Genomic DNA, 17,122 nt, shown 5'->3' with positions numbered 1-17,122 from the left:
GATATTTACAGTGCTTGTACTAGACATGAACATTTAGAAGTCATCATGACTGTGATGTGTGGACATGTTTGGGGGAGTCAACTTCAGTATGGAACGTTCATGAAGACATCAACTGTGATTGTTTAATAACGATGAAAACAAAAACAAAAGAAAGGTAATGCAGGTGAAGTATTTCATCAGCACTGAGCAATTAACTGGCAAACCTTAAACTAAGTAGATTCAAACAACAGCAAATTACAACTACAAGCTTAGGCTATCAGAACTGAGTGTCCAGTTGAATTGCCTCAACAATGACGCAAGCTTTTAAATTCAGTGCATATTTAAGATAATTTGTGCATCAAATATTCAGGTTTTCTGGGCAGACACTGTGATTAAGATAAGTTTATAACATCACTGACTGTATCACTTAGATAACAATACATTTCCACGCTCCCCCTAAGTAATTGTAGGAATTACAGCAAATTTGAAGGAACTGCATCTCAAATGTAAACAAACGCAGCCCACTCGTGAAACAATTGCAGCAATATTGGTAGTATAGCTGTAATAACATAAACACAACGCCCCAATCGGAAACATTGTCGGTAATACTTGAAACAAGATTGGACATCTTCAGAGATTTCTCAGCTCCGCATTTGTCAGTCGCATCCTGAAACTCACACATCAGAACATGGCGTCACTGCAAGGAGCATCCATCTCAGTTACTTTGGTTTTTAGTTTCTACTGTTTTCATTTTTATAATTATCCATCTTTGACCACCCCTGTTGAATGCATTGAGGTAAGAGGTGTTGTCAGAGCTATAGATTATTTTTTTAGGAAAAGATCATCACTGGAAAAGAGTGTTATAAGGCATGCTCCCGGGGCTTCCGATGTTCATATGTAAACAAAGTCAGCAATTCCTTCAATACTTAGGCCCGTGAAGGTCCCGGGGTAGAATAGGCCTTCAGCAACCCATGCTTGCCATAAAAGGTGACTATGCTTGTCGTAAGAGGCGACTAACGGGATCGGGTGGTCAGACTAGCTGACTTGGTTGACACATGTCATCGACTCCCCATTGTTCAGATCGATGCTCATGTTGTTGATCACTGGATTGTCTGGTCCAGACTCGATTATTTACAGACCGTCGCCATATAGCTGGAATATTGCTAAGTGCGACGTAAAACTAAACTCACTCACTCACTCAATACTTAGGAGGGCTTGCATTTCCAAAGGGCATGTTTTCCATAAAGAATAATGGTAAACATTGCGTCCAACATACAAAGTTGTATGTCATGAATTTGCTATTGTTGAATGCTTGTCAGTTAAATGTTATCAAAACATCAATTGTATATGTCAAACTTCAAGCGCACAACCGTAAATATATAGCTGCAAATGACAAGTACTTATTCGAACTGAAAGGGTATGACTTAAAGGTCTTGTTAATCAGTGAACGAGTGGGACATGGAACTGCTTAACATCTGTGTAGTGCATAACATGCTAATTGTATCACAGCAAATGTACATGTCGTGGGCTATGATATAAAACTACTGTTTAGACATTTCTGTCTTGCTGTCGCAAACTTTTGTCATTAAGGCTAAAAAGTAGGAAGAACATATTTCGCACCTCGTGAAATGTCAGTTCGTGGAACTCGATCTCTTCTACAAAGGTAGGAGGAGATTCCATTTCGCCGCTCAACACTCCCGGTTATATAGTCAAAGTAAAATACATTTGTATCGCCTATTAGAGCAGATAATGCTCAAGTCGAACATTTCTGTCAAGCACCCATGTTAAAAACGTAAACATGGGCGATGTCAATACTACTAGCACAACTAATAACAACAGTACATATTTTTAATACGCTTCCAGGTGAAAACGCTATCAAGTGATCAATGTTTACCTATCATTCATATTTAATTTGAAGCAAATGAAATGTAGTGGTTTTTATTTCTGTCATTGTTTTGTATTAAATTGTAAAATATACCCCATCTGTTTATTCGATTGTAATACGTTGTCCTGATTACAACTCCAGGGAAGCCGAAGTGAAATCACACCGTCCATCAAATAATCTGCTCAAACATAAGTGCAATGGAAAAACGAATACTTAAACAAACCCCTGGATTTGTTTTTAGACCCTATCATTCAGATTTTATAATTTTCATACTGAGGTGGCAAAACATTGATAACATTCTGCCTTAAGCGCAGTTATTTCCCTTTATACGACAGGCAGCCAAGCTTATTGCAGGTGCAGTTTATTCCTGTGTATGAGGCTTAACGATGCCACACGCTGATGCAGAGCTTGCGAACAACGCGCGCTAACACAGCTCCATGCAGAGATGTTACTGTTCATAAGGCGTTTCGATAAGCATAACCGATCGTGCAAGGAGTTTTTGTGGGCCTGTTTTTGTATCATCGCGTTCATAGGCATATCTTTCGCAGGTTATTAAATTCGGCATACGATTTGCAAATGGCGACAATGTTCAAGAAACCTAAACGTAATTTTCGAAGAAAGGTTGTTACTGACAGCGATTCTGATCAGGAAAACGAAAATAAATTCGCAGAGGTTGATAATGAAGATAATGGAAATTATATGGACATTGATGATGATTGTCCAGACATTTTGCGTGCACCGCCGCCACTGCCACCACCACCACCAATTCCGGAGTTAAAGAAAGTGAAGAAAAAGAAACGTGATAAAGAAGTAGACCCTTCGAAGGTCAAACCTCTCAGCTTTGACACAGAGGAAGATGGTACGATTTGTGTGATTGTAAATAAACTTTGTCAGATTATCATTTTCTGGAAATGTAGCTCGCTGTTTCGCAAATATCCGTTGAATTTAGTAAGAGCAGCAAGAATAATGAAGAATTGTCAAGAGCTTCGCCCGTACCCCATCTTTTTAAATAGTTAGGGGAGTCCTTCCCTGGTGTAATATTCCAACACTGATTTGAATTCATTGATTGTTTTTTATACCTGTTCTAGTTTATTGAATGTATATTTAGAGTGAGGTATGCATGTCAGTTTGCAATTTTGGTTTTTGATGGGGGTGGGGGCTACAGACGGAATTCTTACTGAACAACTTCTACCCAACAGTCTGAGACAAACCTTTATCATTATCCTTTCCTAGTAGTCCAACTTCTAAAGGGTTGCCAAATTGTGCTGCTCTATCTGTAGGGTTATTGTAATTTTTAAGTTAACAGGGTACACCAAATAATGAAAGGTGATGGAATGGAGAACTAACGTTTTGGGCTGGCATGGCTTTTTGAAGGGTCTTATTTATAAAAGTAAGATGTGTAAAATATGCCCAAGCCAAGCTTGATTATTATTAAAACTCTTATAGATTCAGTTTGACAGTACCATGGTTATCATCATTGTCATGACATATTAACTATGATCAAAACAAATAAAATATTTTCGTATGGTTTCACTGAATATGATGAACAATACATCAACAGAGGATAAGCTAGTGTGTATTCTCGACCTAATATTCATGATGTGTATCATAGTTGCTTTATATTAGATTTCTTACATCCCCATTAATATAAAATTATGCTATATACATGATTATGTTCATAAAATGTTTTAAAATTGGAATTTCCAGGTGACACTGAAGTGTTTAAAGTCAAGAAATCTAGTCACAGTAAACGTATTGCCAAACAGCTGAAGAAGGAAAGCCTTAAGGAGAAAGAGGAAAATCCAGACAGTCCAAAGAAAGAAGAGAAGGAAATCAAGGAAGAGCCTCAGGAAATTGCTGAAGAAAAGCTGAAGGTGAAGAGCTGCTTCTTTAGCTAGTACTCTTTTTGTGAATGTACAAGTAGTTAGAAATGTTAACAGAATCAAATTGAAAGAACATTTGCTCTGAATAGTAAGTTGGTTCTAAGTTGCATCTGATTTTATGACAATAAGTTAGTCAAAAGAAGTTTGTTACTAGATGAAGACCTTTAAGTATGTGTAGCAAAGGTTATATTTGGGATTGCACGTTTGAGATCATTCAAGTACTTTTTGGTTGGGTAAGGACAAACTTTATGGATGAACAACTTATTTATTAGGATGATGTGACATTTCGATACAGACTCTTATATCGCTGTCAAGCAGGGTACTTTCTGACTGAGTTTGTTTCTTGTTTGGAAGCTGTAATCCAGCAGATACCTTATTGCAAGCAAAGCCATTGATCTAACCTGCTTGATGTAGACTTCCCCTTTTGCATAACCTGCAGTGTCTTGTAGGTTAGATCACTGACTTTGTCCTCAGTATTCTTGATAACTCTATACGTTCCAATAAGTCTCCACTATGCCCTGGATGCATCTAAGGGTCAGTCCAATGAATTTATTTTCTCCTTTGGCTGTGTTTTTTTTATTAGCCAATCATGTGTTTTCACTGGGAAGCTGTGCCTAGCAATCACAACACACTTTCATGGTTTAAGTTATCTAGGTCAATTACACTAGGCAACACAAGCCATACAGAGGTTCTCTGAAAGAGGTAGAAGGAGTTCTTGCATACATGTTTTTAAAGTATCGGACCTGTCAATTTGTCTGTCTGATTTCTCCCAAATCTGAGTCACACTGCTACCAAACCTTCGCAGCAGCAACTGCTATCATTGTTGACACTGGCAAGCTCAGTTGTAACGGTGGCTCAGTTGATTGGCTACTGTGAGAATGCAGAGCCAGCAAAGGGAGGTAACGTAGATGTATCCAGGGTAGAGTGGAGACTTATTGGAACACATGCCCTGGATATTGAGGATGTGACCTTGTATGCCGGCAGTTAGGTCACTCTTTCTGAAAGTGTGGATTAAAATCTGAGATTGGACTCAACCTCAGTAAGTACTGGAACCTGTACTTTACGGACAAAGTTTAATCCCAACCATGACCACTTTCTAAGTGGCATTGTTTGTTCAAAAAGACTTCCACCCGTATCCCCCCTTAAGCTTCATTCCTTCCAAATCATATATCACTGGAATATATATTTCTCCTCTGATAAGGATTGTTTTTCACATGCTTCTTTCACTGTATCTGGACATACTGAAAGGCATATGGAACTTCTAAAAATGCCACTCCAAGACACACTTCCTCATCAATTTAATTATGGGGGGATACAGGCGGAAGTCTTACTGCGTGTTCATGTTGAAGCTTATTTCCCAATTTCAAGTTATTTAGTTAACAGCCCAATGTGTCATTCAAGCATCACTTGACATGATTAATGCACCCCAGTGTAAATGTTTCAGTCAATGCGACCTGTGACCCAACTAACACTTACTGTATACAGATCATGAAAATCAGATGTAGAATTTGACTTAGAGAATGTTTCCATCAAAATCAGATTTGTTCCATTTGTGATGTATGGATTGTTTTGTCTATTTTCAGAAACTAAGAGAAGAGATCAGAACTTTAAATGGGGATGAAGACGAGGATGAAGATAGTGACGAGGATGGGAAAATGGTTTTCAGGTCGATGTTGGCAAGTAAGTGGATCCAGCTTAATTATTTTTCACTAAAAGCAGCTGCTATTGATGTGTTTGGAGCCTGGCAGACAACCAGCTGTGTTCAATTATCTGAACCAACACAGATTTGAGACTAATAGTAATAGTAAACTAGGCAAACTATACAGTTTTCCTGATAAAATTTAACTTGTCATTTAGAAGTAATATATTTGAAGATGCATTTTCTCAAGATCTTCAGAAACAAATCCTAAGATGATTCCGGTTCAGGGCAGGGTAGGTGACCAGTACGCCAATGCTTTGCATGGGTCAATTCAGATGAGGTTGGTATCACCATACACCCAGGTGCAGGGTACGCACTATCTTGAAAAAGTTTGGGCTCGCTTGCACAGAGAAATCTTAGTTACAATCAATCTTAGGCCCTACAATCAAATTTACAATCACCATACAATTGCCCTAATCTACTTGCACAAAGATCTAAAGACAGCATGGATTTAAGATCACAATCTTAACTAAGATCAAACTCTTCAACGATGGAGGTAGAAATTTCTTAAACTTGACTCCTGTCTACAGTTGTCTGCAAGTGTACATAGCATGTTGTGCAAATAAAACGTGAAACTGGCTACTGCACACAACTGATACACCTTCCTTAAGGGCACCTTGCAAAATTTTGATGAAAACAAAACAAAAGAAATCAAAAACCCACAAATCTTTGAAGGAAGTCATAACGTGGAAGATAACAGATAATCACTCATACCACATGGGTTATTCTCTAATTTTTCTTCATTCTAATTTGATATACGAACTAAGAATGTGATACTGCAACCACAGAAATATCATGTTTTATGAAAATATTGAAATACAAACAAATACATTAACAATTGTGGGTTTTGAGTTATTGACCTAATAATCATGAAGGTTAAAAGATAACATATAACTAAAATGTACTTATGATATAACGCCTAAATCTACCATGATTTGTCAGTGGCTGTCAATGAAACATAGTTTGGCATCTGGTTCATGTTATCCGAAGTAAAATCCCAAATATATCCCACAAACATTAGATTTGTAAAGATATGAAAGGGTGACATGACTGGGAGTGTTACGGAAAATGCATGACAGGGAAATATGAAAACGATATTATTCTGTGTGTGTTGCATGTGTTATTAAATACTTACCCACAGTATGTTAATTACTTTACGCTGTTATGTTGATAATTATTTTTTCTTTTTGTTAAAAGATTTTTACGCAGATTTCACATGCTTCAGCAAGTGTATTTTCTTGTTTGAAGAATACTTGTATTATATTCAAAATGCATAGATTAAAACTCTTTCTTGTTTAGATTTTAGAATTGGAAAGAAACATAATGTTGTACTTTATCCAACTGTAGATTATTTTAATGATAAACTAAGACAAAATCATTGACATGACCGTAAAGAAATATATGTGGAGATCTGCGTTGTTTCAACATAACATACATTGTATTTGGGCATGACAGATTTTACGGCAACGGCATAATATGTAAAGGGAAACCACTCCCATCTTTCGTAAAAACGATTAGCTGCCATTGTGTTGTTCAAAAGGTCATGGCCACTGCTATTCGCATGCAGACACCTGTCGTTACTATCCTTTCCTTGATTATCAAAAAGGTATGGTGTTCATACTTTTTCCAACACTTAATCGGGTGAGAATTGTACTTTATCATATCGCCTTGATAATGATTTTGTTCACCACTGCAAATAACGATATTTCTGATGTTAAATCGATGTTGCATTCTACGTGTTGTTGAAGCGTCGCGGTGAATCGTACAGTTTTATGTAATATAAAAGCAATCTCCAAACATAATGCTAAGCCTACAATCGCAGTCTTAAGGATTTACAATAATTGTAGCGGGAAGATCGTTTTGTGCAAGTGGGCCCTGGAATTTGGGCACTTAACCTTAAAAAGCCACAAAAATTTAGTTTTGCCTTAAATAACCGTTAAAAAGATTTATAGGCCTTGAAAAAACTTTAATTTCATGTGGAAACTTGATGTGAAGATTGTGTCTGATAGCCCATTCAACACATAGGCCGGATTTTTTACCAAAAGTCACTAGTCCCCAGACACACTGGGCTGGTAAACCGACCAGGCAGTTGTCGCATCAAAATGATATGGAATTTTAGTAATTGGCATCAAAGATTATGGACAAATAAATTGTTTTTTTAGTCTTGCAGAGCAATTTGTCAATAATCATTACACTATATTATGATAATGAAAAGGAGACATAATGACATATGCACAGATAACAATAACATTTACAATAATTCATCATAATCATTCACTGTTCTACATAATGAGAATGAGTATCATTCTACTGCTTTCTACTGATATGTCCATCCACAAGTGGCATTTTTCTGATTCAAGGGCATTGTTGAGAGCCCTATATTTCTTCCTCTTTTTAGGAAGGACACGACCTCCAGCATTCAGTTGTATAAAACTAGTTTTAATTGTGTTCTGCTCCTGTCACAGTAAGTCAGTGAACTTGAAGAGGTTGGGGTAACTTGCACCATGATAGTTGAAGTTCAAGTGCTGTTCTTCTACGTGGTTGGTGGTTCTGGGCCGGTACTGTCGAAATGATTCAACATTAACTGATCTGTAGAATCTTCCCACTGTTCTATCACATAGTCGGCGAAACTGCATATTTTTCTAATGGCAATATTTGATTCATCCAATGCACGCAACCACATCTCTCAAGTATCACATTGCCTCCAGAGTGATAAAGAAGACCTTTTAACAAGCATCTGGAATTGTTCATCAGCATTATAGTCACAAGTTTCAAAATCTGCACTGTCCGCAAAATACACTGCTGAATGTAGGAAAGCCACCCTTCTTGTCAGCCTTGAACATTTGCCTGATGGCATTCGGTGTGTTAAAGGAGTTGTTTAATACATTATATCACGCTGCAATCAAACAATAAACTTTCCTTATTAAAATTACAATTGTCCTCTTTGAACTCTCGCTCACTTCTGGAATTTCTGAATTTCGCTCACCTAGGATCATGAGATGTACCCTATAATCCTATATTGTCAAAGCATCAGCATGTTTCATACGTGGCTTTTCCTACCTTAGACAGTAATACTCCAAATATGATACTTTAAGGATATCAACTTCTTTATTTTTTTATTATGAGGCAACATTTCGGTATAGCTTCTTATACTGTTGTCAAGCAAGAATGAAATAATACTGCACAGATCCGACTTATGTGCATGTAACAGAGGGTAAGTAAGACAACATAGGGAGTGCATCAAAGGGATTAACAATAAACAATGGAATAGGTAATAATGCAGTGACAATAGGTTGATGTAGGGGGAAGCCAGTGTTAAGGAGGTCGAACCAGCTTGCACAGCTTGCATACTGGATAGATGAAATAACAGGGATATTTAGAGGTTCCATTTCAACACATGAACTTGGCAACTTGCAGTCTTTCTTATCATTTCACATATTACAGATCAAGTATAAGTAACAAACATGTAAACCAACATTTGAACAAAAATAGGTTACTCAAAGGATAATTAGGATACCCAGTTGAGATGAACACAAGCAAATACGTAACTAAATGTCCCAAAAAGATATCTGTATCTCTGCATGTAATTTATTGTCACATCTTGTATTTGTTGTTTAATTGTGTTTTCATCACTATATCTTTTAGGCATTATCTGCTACATGTTGTTGTTTTTTTCAGTAAGTGATTATACAGTTGTTTGATCATTCATTCCGAGAACAATAATTACCTTGCTGCATTCTTGGCTCTGCCTTTGCGCATAGTAATTATTCTTTTGGCTTTCAGAAGTAGACAGGTTTCTTTGTCTCCAACTTCTTGACATTTTTTTTTGCATGCTACAAGGAGTGCAAGTTTGTTGGGCAGACCACTCATCAAACTGTAACAGCGATTGTACATCCCCAACCTGCCAGAAGAAAAGTACATTTTGACTTGCTAGAGAGAATTGTCAACAATAAGGTCTATGTTGTTTGACACACTAGCCAAAGACTAATGAGAGATTGTGTCGTGGCAGGGGTTCATAAATTTATTTAAAGCCACTTGCCTTAGGGAAAGTAACTTTAAGAAAGTAACTGGTTCTGATTAATTTTCTGACCACTTGTCCTGATTTTATGACATAATCATGATGATTTCATTCTAAAGGAATAAATCAACATGGTATTTGATGTTAGTGTTTACTGGACTATTTATCGAAAAATGGTAAATAGCAAAGAAAGATAACTCTACTGTATTATCATTGTGAAATTAAATGGCTATATTTTGAGCAGATGTAAAATGAAATCTATGTTAATTTTCAGTTTGAAACCATTCGTGGAAATTATTTGGTAGCCCACAGACAAGTAAGATACCATTATTGGTATAACATAACATAGTGAAAACTGACTTGTCCTGAGCATTGGGCGATGGGATTTTTAAACCCTTACTGAAGCATAAAAAAGACACTTCTTTCAGACCAAACTGATCTTTTGGCATGCTATTTCAGCAAATGTGTTAAAGAAGTAAGCTGAACGAAGGCTGTCACAAAAATTTAAGGGTTTGAGGTGTGCAAACTAGTACAAGTGATTTGTTGTCAAGATTTAAAAGAATGCAAGACCCTTGACAAGACTGACCAGTGAAGTAGCTCTTTTATCGCTTTTACTTCTGCTTTGATTCTTGGTTTTTCTTAACCAGAAGCCCAAGTTATTCCTAACACTGATGCTTCAGGTGAAAGACTAGGAGCAATCTTGGCACAAATGCAAGCTCAGGAATTAGTTCTGTGATATCTCTGACTGCAGCAGAGAGGAACACCTGTGAACCCAATGTGAACTTCTTGCACTGGTCACTGTTTGCTTGTTCAGGCATTCATATTTTCTGGGACATCATGTTTTCATCAGAACTGATAGTTCTGCTGTAATTTGTGAAAGCAGATTAACTCATTAAGATCCTGATAAATCAGGTGGACAGGTGTTTACAAGAACTAAGCAGTTATTGCTCATGAAGTTGCTAGTCTGGGGTCGTTTGGAATCTTCTGAGCTGTAGGCCCTGGTTCGTATCCAAGCCTTCGAGGAGTAAGATGGTCATTATAAACCATTATCTCCAGATGAAAATTAATATTTAGTCGAAGATGGTAATGCATTCATCTGCAAAGCCAGAGCAAGTGATATGAGACCACAGCAGAAAGAGATGTCTGTCACTTCAAATGTTTTTAAGGCTCTCTGGTAACATGAGCAGTTTTGTTACAAAAGGGATTTTTTCATAGGAAACTGATAAATAAAAATGTCACTGGCAGATAATGTTCAGTTCGGAAACAACCTTTTAAGGGAGAGCATCCACGAAGCAAGTAATGTAACTGGATTACCGTTGGAGTGTTGGAGTGAGTGAGTGAGTTTAGTTTACGCCGCACACAGCAATATTCCAGCTATATAGTGGCAGTCTGTAAATAATCGAGTCTGGACCAGACAATCCAGTGATCAACAACCTTTTATGGCAAGCATGGGTTGCTGAAGGCCTATTCTACCCCGGGACCTTCACGGGTCGCTTACCGTTGGAGCTACTACAGAGACATTTTAGGACCAATGGTATAAACTGGTAGTAAGTTCAATTGGTGCTTAGAGATGCCCTACAAAGTGGTCTTATACTATTCCAAATACTGAGGCTAGAACATTAGCCAGGAATATTGTAGAAGAGTGGGTTTGGGTGATTTCACAACTAGACGTCCATATGATGTCCCAAAGAATGTTTCTGTTGTACCTTGAATATTTTACACTGTGATGGTTATGACATGCTAATGTAACACTGTTATTATGAGAAGAAATAGAAATATGAATTTCACATGAATTTTCTGCCCAGGTATCATTCACTCATCAAAGAGTGTATTCTGTCAGTCTGTAACATAAAAAGTGAATTTGTAAACAAACATAGTTGTTAAATTTCAACATTGTAACCGGGCCTCATGTTGTGAAAACACCCATTTGTTGCTTTGGTACATCAGCACTAGTGGTAATACACAGTGGACAGGGAAGACAGTATGAGGCTACTCCCCCCAAGAACTAAGTTTGGTGCTCATTATTGTAGAAATAAGAACAACAGCTGTTCGTTTCAACTTTGAGTGCTATGTTCTACAAGGATTCAAATGGGATACAAAAGTCATGGAACATAGTTGCCTTTGTGTTGGCAACTTGCAGGTCTTCTGGGCATGAGTTTACTGGGTTTGCACCAAATGAACTTACAATGAGTACCGAAATACAGTTCTTGATCCAACTCATCCCCGATAAAAATGTTCAGCAGCAAGACAAGTATGTTTTGAAACTCACAGAGTGGTTTGAATATGCCTAGGAGTCTTCCCTTTGTAGCTGAAAACATTTTCTTAAATACAAAAGAAGAAGTACAGCATGGGAAGTGAAACGTTTTGACTGAAGCATGGCCAATCAGCAAGGCTATGTAGTCCTAAAGAATCTCTTCTGTTACTCCAAATGAACCTAAAATCAATACTTTACTTGCTGTGTTTGTCTTTTTATTTTTATTTTTTTTTGTGAAGGTGTGATTATTGCAGTTGCAATCTGGATGCAACAGATCAAAATGAGATCCAGGGAATATGTTTCATTATGAAGGTTAAGTTGAATGCTCAGCAGCATATATTTTAAATGCCAATATATATATGTAAATTGGATTGGATACACTTTTTACTGGACACAATTGATTGGTCTTGATTTCATTCTAGTTCTTATTCAAGAAGTTGAAAGATCATGTTTCCTGGATGTATCTGTATCAAGAATAAAGAAAGGAGATAACCTCTGTTGAAGTTGCCACATGTCAGTGTTACTTACTTCATATTTGCAGTCGCAACTACGGCTGATGAACAGAACCCAGAAGTTGATGAAGACATGTTGATGCAATTAGGAACAGGGCAAACAGAAGTCAAAGAGTGGGCACCAGGAATGAAATACATCAAGTATATTCCAAACATGAACTGCCCTGTCTGTCCAGACTCTAAGACCTTTCCGTCCAGACGGGAATTTGAAGAGCATTGGATGCAGACGCATCATAGGGTTCATAAATCATTCACTTGTCCCATCCAGAAATGTAGCGAAGCTCGATCCTCTTTAAAATGTTTAAAGTACCATATTGCTCACAAGCATTTGAATTCACATGTTATTACTGCCAATGTTGATAAACTTTGCACTAGTGTCACTGTTACGGAGGAGAGAAATGAAAATTTTGTTGATCCTGGGAATCGTTGTTTGTCCTGGCAGACATGGCGACCCCGGGGAAAGAGGGGGGGTAGGAAGAAGAGATCAGTGAATGCCTCAACCTCTGGCTCTACCATGTCTGTTCCAAAGACAGAAACTGTTCCTGAAAATGAGCATGAAACACCATGTGCATCTGTTCCTCATTCATCTGCATCCTCGAATATGTCATCCTTGTCTGATCTCCAGACAGAAAGTGTTCCTAGTTCTTGTGCATCCTCAGACATGTCATCCATCTCGAATCTACAGACAGAAAATGCAGCTCTTAAGGAGCGCATAACTGTGTTACAGCAGGCACTTGCCACTCGCCATAATGCACATTGGCCAACCTACCAAGATATCCCAGCAGGTGGGCCCCAACTGGACAGATTCATTGCTACGGGCTGGGAGGCAATGGCCGTGCTGCAGTCTGCTGAGGGTAGACGGTTTCAGCAGCAGTTTGGCCAGAGTGGCGGTGCTGGTGCCTCTATCCAAGCCATGGCACATGGCACTGGCAACTAACTGGCATAGAACTCTTTGGGTGGAGATTTTCTTCGTTTTCTTGTCATTTTCCTAAGAGGTTCTTATCCGTTATTTCAGTGATCCTATGTTTTTTCTTGTGATTTCTTTGAGATGTCATTCATGAGGAGAGTACAGTACACGTTTGTTAAAGAATTAGTGAACTGTGTTTCAAGGAAATAATTGTGTCTTGAAGAACTGAAGAATTGTGTTTCACAGACATATTTACCTGTCAAGAGTAATCTTGTAATAAAATATATGATCTCATTGTCCAAAGGTAATTGTCTTAATTCTTGGTTTTCTTCTCTTTTTTCATGTAAGTATATAAATATGTCCATTCATATTTAACAAGCTATGGAATTATGTATTTATGTGATCTAAAGCAGTGATTTTGAAGCCTATAAAAAGCAGTAGAACAAATGTCTGGCTATAGGCCATTGACCTCAAATTCTAAACATTTTTTCAATCCCAATGCCATCATATAACTAAACAGTAAGTGACATTTGATCTCACCAATTGGCCAACGGTCAAAATAGCCCTTTGTGCAGTCAAATTCATGTTCATTTGGCCACTGATTGTGATAAAAATGTATTCGTAAACACATACACTCCGTGGAAACATTATCAGGATTTCATGCTCAGTTTTTGTTGAATTTGTAAATGATGATCTTCAAAATTTATTACAGTCTAAGTAAACTTAGTCTCGGTGTATTTCGTTACACTACACCACTGAGTCTAACAAAACCTAGTAGAAGGTCGTATCAGGTAACCTTTGAACAATCAATGACTGTCCAATCAAATGCGAGACGATTAAATAGATTTAACCAATCAGACAACGGCTACTATTTAGGGATTTGAGGGACTTTCAAAATATTCAGGTCACCGACACAGATCTCTCCACAAACAAAATGACCTGCAGTATATATGCTTTTGGGTTTCTGTTGACATGGTTACCATTAGCTAATATTTCCACAAGATAACATCCTTGAATATTGTCAAAAACATTATTTTCAGGGACTGTTTACTCACCGTTGTCATGGTAGTATGTACGCCATGTGCATCACCTGGGAGAGATCGTACACTAAATAGCATTCCGAATCGTTCGGATACGAACCTTTTCGAGATAAAAAGTTCATAAGGGATGTGCGAATGTGCACTTTCGCAATTTGGTAAGCTGTGTTCTGATTGGTCAATCTCAGTGGTTACCTGACTCAACCTCCCATAAGGTTTTGTTAGACTCAGTGGTGGAGTGTAACAAAAAGCACTGAGGATAAGTTTACTTAGACTGAATTTATTAGGTCCATATGTGAAAAGAACATAAAAATTATCAATGGGGCTGAGTGTCCTAATTAATCAGAAAGTAGTCCATCATTTGAAAGTGTTATCAGACCATGAAGAGACTATGACTGAAGGCCGATGACAATCTGAAAGTAAAGTAATATGTATCAAGTTGAATCCATGTTAATTTTATTTAACTGCCTTTTACTGGGTAAGTTCTAATAGGAAACCTTTTTCTGGTGTGATATTGGTGGAATATTGCTAAAGGTGGCATAAAACGTGTCCTCACTCAGTTGTAAAGACTATCAAGAAGGGAAAATATACAATATAAAACAGGTTCATGCAGTGTGACATTTCCTGTGAGTAACCTTTTAAATTGCACCCAACTCGATTGAGTATTTTGCCATTTTCCATTACTTGTAAAAATATAATAGTCTAAATGTTGGTTTAAATGTTTGTTATTGATGTTTGATTTGTAATATGAGAAACGGTAAGAGAGACTGTAAGTTGCCAAGTTCATGTGCTGAAATAGAAGCTCTAAATACACCCCAGTTGTTTTATCTGTTTTTGTTCTTTATGCATGTGACTTATAACATCACATTTATTGAGTATTTACAAAAATTCAAGCATGCTTATATGCAGTTGACTTTTTTACATAAATATTTGCATAATTTACGCAGATATGCAGCTTATTTGTACCTCTGAAGATCTGTCAAATTGCACAAGATCAAACCCATTCTTCTTAGAAATTATTTAAAAAACACTTTGACCATAGGATATTGAAAATCACAGAGTATTTGACAACAAATATGAATTTGGATCAATTTTTTTACAGCCAGCTGTCAAAATTCTAGTCAATATCTGTGTTTGTTTACTAAATTGATTTTTTTATAACCTGATTATTTTAAACAATAGTTTTATGATTACTATTTGCAATGTTATGTATGGCTGTTTTGTGAAAGAAAAAACCAGAGAACTGCATATGATGCCAAACAGTTCCCTTGGGGATAATAAAGAGTAGTCTTATTTTATATTAAATGATACAATTATAAATTTGAAGTCAAGATGTCTTGTCAACTTCGATAAATCAGAAAAGAAAGGCTATAGATCTAAGAGTAGATGTAACAAATATCAATAAAGCTATCCATTTCCATCCTTGATCATGCATTTGGTGGGAAACGAGCCTTTTGGAAAAGCAAAATCTTACCTTAAAGCCAACACGATGTGCAGGAAAACAGGCAGTTTGTTGACAGTCTGCTCAGCTAATCAAGCTGCTTGTTTCAATCATGTATTATATGTCCCAGAAAAGTGCATTTTCAAAACATAATGAATGTTTACATTATCAAACATTAATTGTTTAAATGTAATTAAGCATGGGTCTAAATAATTTATGCATCCATGCTAAAACTGTTATTACACTGTGAGCCACTACCTGCAGAAGAAAAAATGACTGCTCCCTCGACAAGCTGTAGATTGCCTAGACTTGCAATCGTGAGCCTACCTGGAGGTATTTAAAATCTTGCATGTACACCAGTTGTTTACGTTGTTCTTAAAGATAGTGTACACTGTTATTGATTAAAATTTCATAAAATCAGTAATCAAAGTTTAATAGTCAAAAGATCAGTGAACACTTTATTTGATCAATTTGTGTAAGATCAATTAAATGTATCATCGTAAAATTTCTTAGTTACACTTACGATAAGCTCCTGTGATTGCACAAGTAGTCTTATAATCTACACGCCTTTTCCACTGGAGTGTACTTTGGCAGATTACATCCATCTGTATTTCTGTCACAATGATGTCTTTCCAACTGAGAAAATAACAAACTCAATGTACGTTTTAGTATTTTTGGCCCAACAAGATTTCAGAAATTGTATTACGATTTCATTATCTTGCAGTATTATTGGCTGTTCTTTTCCACATAGTAACTACATGTATTCTATTCAGCAGTAACTGTCAAAAATGGCAAGGATTAAGTCCATTTTGCCAGGACTGTTTTTTATGTTGAAAACAAGCAATATCATTTTCTTTGAAATCTTTGAAATCTGTTTTCAAGATTTCAGAAATGGTAGTACGATTTCATTATCTTGCAGTATTATTGGTTGTTCTTTTCCACATAGTAACTACATGTATTCTATTCAGCAGTAACTGTCAAAAATGGCAAGGATTAAGTCCATTTTGCCAGGACTGTTTTTTATGTTGAAAACAAGCAATATTTTCTTTGAAATCTGTTTTCACAATATTTTTTTAAACTGTCTGTTGGCATGAGACCAAGACCCCAGTCCAGTAAGCCTGTCATAAGACACAGACCTGTGAAGATCCAGTTTAGAATTGGTTTTCAGCAACCCATGCTTGTCATAAGAAGTGACTAACAGGTTCAGGTAGTGAGGATCGATGACTTTGTTGTCCTTGTCATATTATCCTAATTATGGAGATCAATGCTCATGCTGTTGATCACTTGATTTTCCTGTCCAGACTCACATATTTACAGCCTGAATGCTGCTGATTTTGGCATAAAACAACACACCATTCAAATCATTAGACACAACTAAAAAGAGGTTTGGATATCACTCAGTACCCTTTTCTATCAACCATTGCTCATACTATCAGCCACTGGTTTGTCATCAAGCTGAATGTTTTGCTCAGCTGTTGCAGTATTACAGACTCCAGCTTACGTCCTC

General features: G+C 37.0%; 2 protein-coding genes across 9 annotated transcripts in view; one reads left to right on the top strand and one right to left on the bottom strand.

The window, feature by feature from the left end:
• The window catches only part of LOC137286451 (mitogen-activated protein kinase kinase kinase 7-like), a 68,024-nt gene extending 66,209 nt beyond the window's left edge, over positions 1 to 1,815 (bottom strand). For 3 of the 7 annotated variants that reach the window (XM_067818328.1, XM_067818321.1, XM_067818327.1), the window contains exon 1: positions 1,600 to 1,792. In XM_067818328.1, the coding sequence (XP_067674429.1) occupies positions 1,600 to 1,659 (60 nt within the window). In that variant the 5' untranslated portion in view covers positions 1,660 to 1,792. Of the gene's footprint in view, positions 1 to 1,599 lie in introns of all 7 variants that reach the window. The other 4 variants (XM_067818324.1, XM_067818326.1, XM_067818322.1 and 1 more) reach the window with 4 other exon arrangements.
• Positions 1,816 to 2,371: 556 nt separating this feature from the next.
• The window catches only part of LOC137286238 (PAX3- and PAX7-binding protein 1-like), a 47,403-nt gene continuing 32,652 nt past the window's right edge, over positions 2,372 to 17,122 (top strand). The window contains exons 1-3 of one of the 2 annotated variants that reach the window (XM_067817968.1): positions 2,372 to 2,723; positions 3,572 to 3,738; positions 5,331 to 5,427. In XM_067817968.1, coding sequence (XP_067674069.1) covers positions 2,441 to 2,723; positions 3,572 to 3,738; positions 5,331 to 5,427 — 547 coding nt within the window. In that variant the 5' untranslated portion in view covers positions 2,372 to 2,440. The remainder of the gene's footprint in view (positions 2,724 to 3,571; positions 3,739 to 5,330; positions 5,428 to 17,122) is intronic. The other variant, XR_010956987.1, reaches the window with a different exon arrangement.

This window comes from Haliotis asinina, chromosome 6 (assembly GCF_037392515.1).
Source record: "Haliotis asinina isolate JCU_RB_2024 chromosome 6, JCU_Hal_asi_v2, whole genome shotgun sequence".
NCBI classification, from domain to species: Eukaryota; Metazoa; Mollusca; class Gastropoda; order Lepetellida; family Haliotidae; genus Haliotis; species Haliotis asinina.
This window is presented reverse-complemented; position numbering and strand designations above follow the sequence as displayed.